Source organism: Mandrillus leucophaeus, unplaced genomic scaffold (genome assembly GCF_000951045.1).
Source record: "Mandrillus leucophaeus isolate KB7577 unplaced genomic scaffold, Mleu.le_1.0 Scaffold2, whole genome shotgun sequence".
NCBI classification, from domain to species: domain Eukaryota; kingdom Metazoa; phylum Chordata; class Mammalia; order Primates; family Cercopithecidae; genus Mandrillus; species Mandrillus leucophaeus.
The window spans coordinates 4,527,590-4,536,916 of NW_012102031.1; the positions used below are offsets into that span (position 1 = coordinate 4,527,590).

At 42.5% G+C, this 9,327-nt stretch overlaps 1 protein-coding gene across 1 annotated transcript in view; it reads left to right on the forward strand.

Annotated features, from left to right (window-relative positions):
• Positions 1 to 2,459, forward strand: part of FAM227A (family with sequence similarity 227, member A) — a 95,420-nt gene extending 92,961 nt beyond the window's left edge. The window contains exon 16 of the mRNA XM_011979125.1: positions 2,380 to 2,459. Within this exon, the coding sequence (XP_011834515.1) occupies positions 2,380 to 2,459 (80 nt within the window). The remainder of the gene's footprint in view (positions 1 to 2,379) is intronic.
• Positions 2,460 to 9,327: the final 6,868 nt, after the last annotated feature.

Below are 9,327 nucleotides of genomic sequence, written 5' to 3' on the forward strand. Positions count from 1 at the left end.
TCCTGAGTAGCTGGGACTACAGACACGCACCACCACACCCGCCTAATCTTTGCATTTTTAGTAGAGACAGGGTTTCACCATGTTGACCAGGCTAGTTTCAAACTCCTGACCTCAGGTGATCCACCCACCTCAGCCTCCCAAAGTCCTGGAATTACAGGCATGAGCCACCACGCCTGGCTAAAATTTCTTTGTAGAGACAGGGTCTTGCTGTGTTGGCATTTTCTACATATAGAATCATGCTGTCTGTAGATAGAGATAGTTTTACTTCTTCACTTCCAATTTGGATGCCTTTTATTTCTTGCCTAATTATCTGTCTAGAGCTTCTGATACAAAGTGGAATACTAGCAGTGAAAGGACGCATTTTGTCCTGTCCCTGGTCTTAAGGAAAGGCTTTCAGTCTTTAACCATTGAGTGTGCTGTTATCTGTGGGTTTGTCATAAATGTCCATAATCATGTTAGAGTAATTCCATTCTATTCCTATTTTTTCTGAGTGTTTATTATCATGAAATGCTGTTGGTTCTTGTCAAATGCTTTCTCTGCATCATTGAGATAATTACGTGGGGTTTTCTCTTCATTCCTTTATTGTGCTCTATACCCTGATCCATTTGTGTTTCACTGAGGGGAACCACCCTCAGATTCCTGGGGTAAATCCCATTGGTCCTGGTGTATAATCCTTTTAATAGTCTGTTGGAGTCAGTTTGCTAGTATTTGTTGAAGATCTCTGCATTTGTATTCTTAAGGAATAGTGGTCTATAATTTTCTTTTCTTGTCATTTCTTTTTCTAGTTCTGGTATCAGCATGATGCCGGCCCCATAAAATGAGCTATGAAAAACTATTTGCTCTTCTATTTTTTGGAAGAGCTCGAGAAGAATTGGTGTTAATTCTTCCTTAACGGTTTGGTAGAATTCACAAATGAAGCCCTGTAGTCTTTCACTTTTCTTTGTTCAAAGGGAGATTTTTGATTATTGATTCAATTGTTTTATTTGTTATAAGTCTATGCAGAATTTTTATTTTTTTCTTGAGTCAGTTTTGGTAATTTGTGTATTTCTATGAAGTTTTCCATTTCATACAGGCTATGTAATTTATTGGCATTTGTATTCTCTTACAAGCTTTATTTCTGTAAGGTCAGTAATCATGTTCCCATTTTCATCTATGTGTGTCCTTTTCTTGGTAGTCATTCAAACTCAGTTTGTTAATTTTATTGATAACTAACATTTTGTTTCTTTCAACTGACCTTCTATTTTTTCTATTCTCTATTTCATGTCCTCTGCTCTAATCTTAATCTCCTTCCTTCTGCCAGCTTCAGATTTAGTTTGTGCTTCTTTTGCTAAGTCCACAAGTCATAAAGTGAAGTTATTGATTTGAGATGTTTCTTCTTTTTAAAACATAGGCATTTATAGCTATAAATTTCTCTCTTAGCACTGCTTTTGCTTTACTCCATAAGTGTTATTATGTTATGTTTTTGTTTTTATTTCAAAATACTTTTTAGTATGTCTTATGATTTCTCCTTCAAGTTGTAGCATGTTCTTTCCAAATAAGGACAGTGAACCTAAATAGAAGAAGTATAGGCTGGGCACGGTGGCTCACGCCTGTAATTCCAGCACGTTGGGAGGACAAGGTGGGCGGATCACAAGGTCAGGAGATCAAGACCATCTTGGCCAACATAGTGAAACCCCGTCTCTACTAAAAAAAAACAAAAACAAAAACAAAAACAAAATTAGCTGGGCGTGGTGGTACATGCCTATAATCCCAGCTACTTGGGAGGCTGAGGCAGGAGAATCACTTGAACCCGGGAGTCAGAGGTTGCAGTGAGCCAAGATCACGCCACTGCACTCCAGCCTGGTAACAGAGCGATACTCCATCTCAAAAAAAAAAAAAAAAAAAGAAAGAAAGAAAGAAAGAAAGAAAAAAAAGAAATGTGATGCTTTCATGAAATATTAAAGGAAGTCCTTTAGGCTTGTGAGACTAGTCTCCATGCCATAGCCCAGCATATAATATTCTGAAGATTCACATCTGGAGGTGTAAAGCAGTAGGGAACACAGAGTTAGAAAAGACAATCCAGGTTTTCAGCATCACCAGAGGGATGTCACCTCCAATGGGGTAGTACCTGCTTGCTGCCTAGAGGTTTGTGGGGCTCAGCTCAGATCCCATGCAGCAGTGTTCCTGTCAGTACTGGTGAAAGATGAAGGGTGGAGGCACCGGGGATGTGGAAGCCGTGGATGCCAGCTGTCCTACTCGACCACTTTCTCTGGAGGCAGGAGCACGCCCTCAATATTCCATGCACACAAGGATCACCACTGGCCACGCCACTGCTCACATGCAGTCTTTGAAGAAATTACATTTGTAAATTAATTTTTGTTTTTATTTGTTTGTTTCCCCCACAGGAGGGGAAAGGAGGAGAGGAAAAGAGAAGAGAAGCAGAAGTTGAACATTTCCTTTCACTCACTTCCAAGCCCTGAGGAGCTCCGCAACCTATAACCAGGAAGCGCCTACAGAATCTGTGATATTTCTGCTATGAGGTGGAGTGGAAGAACAAGAAAATAAGAAAATTATGGCCAAAGACTGAGAAATAGGAATCACGATTTCACCTTAGGGGAAAGATTCCATTGTAGTTTTTCCTAGGCTGAGTGAAAAGCAGGAGTAGAGAGTTGGTGCTTGGGTCACTACATGTATTCATACATTTACTCTTTCACTCAGTATTTTATTAAATGCATGTTGGTAAGTACGTTACAAATATGACCTCATACAAAGGTTAAACTTTCGTACCAGCCATATGAAGTAGGGATTATGCACTGCATTTTACACAGCAGCAAGCCCAGGTTTAGAAAGGTTTCTGAAGTTCTCTGCTGTAGACACTGGGTAATTAACACTAGATAAGACACAGTCCCTGTTCTCAAGGGAGTCACCATCTGGTAGAGGGAAGACAGACGTATCAACACATTAAATGCTCTAAGTATTGGACAGAGGAAAACGAAGGCAGAAGCCTGGGAGTCACACAGAAACACTTTACAGATGTCATGTCCATGGGCCGAGTTTAGAAAAGACAAGATGTTTGCCAGGCGGAAGGAGGGCATATTGGAAAGAGGCCGGCAAGCCCAGTGGTTAGAGGAGTAGGGGGCAAAGGCTCAGAGGCAGCATAATAGAAGCGCCTATCAAATTATCAAATTAATAGTTCTACAAAGCTTGTTACAAAAAATTGCACACCTCTAGGCCACTTTTCCTTTTCCCCCACAACACTTTCCTCTATTTTTTTTTACTTTCCTCTTTTTTAACTGATCATTTTGGTATTTTTTCTCCACTGTATATCTAAATACCACACTGCTGCAGCTTCCTCTTTTTTGTTTGTGATGTGTGTGTTTGTTTGAGACGGAGTCTCACTCTATTGCACAGGCTGGAGTGCAGTGGCGTGATCTTGGCTCACTACAACCTCCACCTCCTGGGTTCAAGTGATTCTCCTGCCTCAGCCTCCCAAGTAGCTGGGATTACAGGCACCTGCCACCATGCCTGGCTAATTTTTATATTTTTAATACAGATGGGGTTTTGCCATGTTGACCAGGCTGGTCTTGAACTCCTGACCTCAGGTGATCCACCTGCCTCGGCCTCCCAAAGTGCCTGGATTACAGGCATGAGCCACTGTGCCCCACCCAGCTTCCTCTTGATTTTTCCATGTTAGGCATTATCTATTGACTTCTTAGTAGGAAAGATGAGGGCCGGGCTCTCTCTCACACATGCACACACTTCCCATCTCCCATCCTCCCAATGGGTTTATATTGTAATTTTGACTGGATCACTAAGCAGCATAATGATACCATAACATTATTGCCAGCTGAGCCATAAAGTGTACTATAGTTATTTTTTCCTTTCTTGTAAAACTTTTGATATCCCTGGAACTGAATCTATTTATTTATCTTAATTTGCCTGTTCTCTTGCTTGTTTTATTTTTTTTTTCTTCTGTATTTACCACAGTGCATCTCCAAATTATCCATTGGTTGTATAAATCTCCCAGTTCATGCAGACACTTGACACAGTCTGTCAATTTCACCTTCATTTCTCAGCCTTCTTACCTGCTTCACCTGAGTGAATTTCTAAACTGTTCACATTTACCTGGGGATTCCCTTTTTCATTCTCTTGATCATAACTGGTTTTTTAATCTGTTTCTGTTGGTGTCTTTATGGTTCATCCACAGAGAGGCAGAGATCACTAAGATGTCAAAAGCAACACAGAAAAAGGAGGTATTCATCCTTAATGTCTCACCTTCCAGCTCATTTGAGTGAATCTTTGTCCAAGAATTGAGAGAAACTTTATAGGTAAAGCATGCACATGTTGTCTGATTTAATCTAAAATAGAAACAAGAAAACAAAAAAATAATACTGCAACTAGGGACACATTTAGTCAGTCCCAGTTCATGGGACAAGGAATATTAAAGTTCACTCCTACCATGGCCAAAGGCAGGATTTACATGTAAATTAATTTTTTAATTTAAAAAATTTAAATTAGGCCAGGCACGGTGGCTCACACCTGTAATCCCAGCACTTTGGGAGGCTAAGGTGGGCAGATCACGAGGTCAGGAGTTCGAGACCAGCCTAGCCAACATGGTGAAACCCTGTCTCTACTAAAAATACAAAAATTAGCTGGGCGTTGTGGCAGGCGCCTGTAATCCCAGCTACTCGAGAGGCTGAGGCAGGAGAATTGGTTGAACCCGGGTGGCAGAGGTTGCAGTGAGCCAAGACTATGCCATTGTTCTCTAGCCTGGGCAATAAGAGTGAAACTCCATCTCAAAAAAAAAATTTTTTAAATTAATTTTAACTAACTTAAAATTAATTTTTTCAGAGGCAGAATCTCAGTCTGTTGTCCAGACTGGAATGTAGTGGCACAGTCATAGCTCACTGCAACCTCAAATTCCTGAGCTGAAGCGATCCTCCCACTGCAGCCTCCCAAGTAGCTAGGACTACAGGTATGCCACCATGTCTGGCTAATTTTTTAAGAAATTTTTTGTAGAGATGGGATCTCACTGTGTTGCTCAGGCTGGTCTCAAACTCCTGTCTTCAAGTAATCCTCCTGTCTTGTCCTTCCAAAGTACTGGGATTATAAGTGTGCCACCACACCTGGGCTTATTATTATTATTATTGTATAACATAATAATATAATAGTAATCATAGGCGATGTCATTTATTGAGTACTTACTATGTGCTGAATGCTCTGCTTAGCCTGGTTTAGACATTATCTCAGTTAACCTTCCTGGTGTCCCCGCAAGATGGATATTGTTACCTCCGTTTTCTCCTAGGAAGAAACTGGGGCTTGGTGGGGATGATTAGGTATTTGCTAGATGTCTATTCTGTACCATCCCTGCACTAGGCCCTGTGAATATGGAGATAAATACACGGTCCCTGACCTTATGGGGCTCACAATCTGGAAGAAAGAGAAGGATGTGTAAACCAGTAAATGCATTAATGCTCTGATAGAGATCTGCATGGAATCTGAGAAAAACCAAGACGGGTGAAGCCAGTGTGCCAGCAGCCCTTTGGGACAGAAGATATTTCACTGAGGGGCACAGGCACAGGGGTTGGTTTGCCAAAGGACCAGCAGCTGGGCTGAGGGGCTTAGGTTTTATCATTTGAGCTTCAAGGCACAAGGCAGTGACCTGGTCTGTGCTAGAACAGTACACCTGTCACAGCCAAGAGGAAAGAAATGGTGCAGATGGCTGTTGGCCCAAACCAAGCAGCAGATAAGCAGATCTTGGGACATATAGCTCATCCCTCAGATACACATCTTCACTTGAATCCTGAGTAGAACTCTAGGTGACCCCCTTGGAGGCTATTACCCATGTAAAAGGGAATGAAGGAAAGGTAAGAGGGAAGGAGCTCAGGCTTTGGCATGAGAAAATTTGGGCCTTTGACTCCCTGCCCTGCTTCACCATATGGACGTGTGACTTAGCATAGTAGCTGTGCAACTTGACCTTTCTGAACATGCTTTCTTGACTGCAGAAGGGGAACGCCTATCTAGGAGGGTTGTTGTGAGGATTAGATGAGATAATTTATGCAAAGTTCTTGGCACAGTACTTTTCATTTTGTAATTGCCACAAGCTGTTATTGTTATTGTTGTTATAAAGTGTACTCTTCTTGGCCGGGTGCGGTAGCTCACGCCTGTAATCCCAGCACTTTGGGAGGCTGAGGCAGGTGGATCACCTGAGGTCAAGAGTTCAAGACCAGCCTGGCCAACATGGCGAAACTCCATCTCTACTAAAAATACAAAAAATTAGCCAGACGTGGTAGCGGGTGCCTGTAATCCCAGCTACTTGGGAGGCTGAGGCAGGAGAATCGCTTGAACCTGGGAGGTGGAGGATGCAGTGAGCTGAGATTGTACCATCGCACTCCAGCCTGGGTAACAAGTGAAACTCCATCTCAAAAAAAAAAAAAAAAGTATAGTTTTCTGAAACCAGAACATGTTGAACGCCTGCCAGGTACAAGGCACCATGTGGGACAGATAAGCAGAGCACTCTCTTGCTTTCCCTTTACTACCCCAGTCGTCATCAACTCTTCATTTGCGGTTTCTCTAGGAACCACACTTTCCTATTTCTGGACCTTTTGTCTGTTGCTGCTTCTGGACCTGAAAATGCCTTCTCCTCCCTCCTCTTTGTTAACTGCCAGCATCACTAATTCCTGCTCTTCCTCCAGGACCCCGCTTAAATGTCCCCTCCTCTTGGGAGCCTTCCCTAATATACCAGGAGCAAGGTAGGCACAAGTGCTCCACTGCGTTATGCTCCAACAGCATTCTGTGCCATCCCATTATGGCAGCAGTTACCATAGTAGATCGTAATTGCCTGTTTACCTACCCACTGCTACCATTAGCCCCCATACAGCAAGAAGGTCTCCTTGTTTCCTAAGCCCAGGGCAAACTGCATTTCTGTCTCTCAGGACCATTTGTTGCGTCCAAGATCATCCCTGCATGAACCCTTTCCAGAAATTACTGAGGACTCAGAACTGTAGACCTCTCAAGATGTTAAAGATGAAAAAACCTGTCTCTGTTCTTTGTAAATATTAGAACGGAAAATTATGGGGAAGAATTATTTGCCCTTTATAAGGGAAGAGGGGTAGAGCATCAAAGGTAACTAACATTTAAAAAGCATTTGCTGTAATGTGGCATAAAGCAAATGGGTAATTGTATGATATTCTAATTCCATCATCCCCAGTGTTGCTGAAAATCCATATTCTCAGCATGGAAGAAAATAAATTCAAATGTTAAACTAGAAGAGATGAAGTTAAAATCCTATAGTCCTGATTTTGAATTACTTATGAATTGATGATGAAATGTATGTTTTAGAACACACAGTTGCCTGAAGAACAGGAGGGATAGCTAGAGAGGGGATAGGAGGGAAGCTGGAAGGGGTTAGAAGGAGGCCCAAAGAAACTTTTGGGGGTGACAGATATGTCTACTATCTTGATTGTGGTGAAAGGCTCATGGGTGTATACACACCTAAACACACTTTAAATGTGTGCAGTTTCTCATATGTCAATTATACCTCAATAAAGCTTTGTTAAAAAACCAACAATCCAGGCATGGTGGCTCACACCTGTAATCCTAGCACTTTGGGAGACCAAGGCAAGAGGATTGCTTGAGGCCAGGAGTTTGAGACCAAACAGGGCATGAGACCTTGCCTCTGCAAAAAATAAAAAATTCATCGGATGTGGTAGTGCACACCTATAGTCCCAGCTACTAGGGAGGCTGAGGTGGGAGGATCGCTTGAGCCTGGGAGCTCAAGGCTGCCATGAGCTATGATTGTGCTACTGGACTCAGCCTGGGTGACAGAGCGAGACCGTGTATGGGGAAAAAAAAAAACAAAAAAAAACCTGGGCCAGTGTGGTGGCTCACACCTGTAATCCCAGCACTTTGGGAGGCCAAGGCAAGGTGGGTGGATTGCCTGAGACCAGGAGTTTGAGACCAGCCTGGCCAACATGGCGAAATCTTGTCTACCCAAAATACAAAAATTAGCCAGGCGTGGTAGTGCACACCTAGAATCCTAGCTATTCAGGAGGCTGAGACACGAGAATCACTTGAACTTGGGAGGCGGAGGTTACAGTGAGCTGAGATCGGAGGTTACAGTGAGCTGAGATCGCACCACTGCACTCCAGCCTAGGTGACGGAGTGAGACTGTCTCCAAAAAAAAAAAAAAAAAAAAAAAGGGAAAGGAAAGGGGAAAGGAAGAAACTAATTGGATACTAGGGAACCACCTCATTATTTTGAAAACTGGTAAGTAAATTTAATAAGCATTTATCTTGCCATTCCCATATGAACTGTATTACCAGGGAACCAAATAGTAGAGGAAGAGAAGCTTGTCTTTAGAAACAATCCACCTAATAAATTCAGAAATAATGATAGACTTAAATTATCACCATTTTGCAACCCCCAATGAATTAATGGATCTAGGTTGATCATCCATGGCTGCTTACATCACAAAAGACAAACAGCTGTTAAATGCCTTCTGATGTTAGACCATAAGACCACCTATCAAATAGTCTTACAAATAAGTAAACCTGAATGTGATCTGAACTGTAGACCCAACTACCATAACAGGAAATACAGAGGATGGGGACAGCATGGTAAATGGTAAATGACACCTAGGGGATACAATCAGCAAAATCCAGGCTATGGAAAACTCCAGGGCAAATGGCTTCATCTTTTTCAACAAATAAGTTTCAAGGGAAAAAGAGAGAGGAAATATATAGATTAAAAGAGACTTAAAAGAAGACATCAGTTGCCGAGCATGATGGCCCATGCCTGTAATCCCAGCACTTTGGGAGGCCAAGGTGGAAGAACTCCTAGAGCCCAGGAGGTGAGACCAACCTGAGTAACATAGTGGGACCTCATCTCTACAAAAATAAAAAGTAAAAATTAGCAGGGCAAGATGGCATACGCCTGTAGTCCTAGCTACTTGGGAGACTGAGGTAGGAGAATTGCCTGAGCCTGGGAGTTGGAGGGTTCAGTGAGCTATGATCATGCCACCACACACTCCAGCCTAGGTGACAGAATGAGACCACATCTCTAAAAAAGAAGAAGAAGAAGACATCAATCAATTGCAACATGTAGACATTGTTTGGATCCCATTGAAACAAACTTACAATGTGGCATTTCAGCCTGGCACAGTGGCTCACGCCTGTAATCCCAGCACTTTGGGAGGCTGAGGTGGGTGGATCATGAGGTCAGGAGATCGGGACTATCCTGGCTAACCCAGTGAAACCCCGTCTCTACTAAAAAAAAAAAAAAAAAAAATTAGCTGGGCATGGTGGCAGGCACCTGTAGTCCCAGCTACTCGGGAGGCTGAGGCAGGAG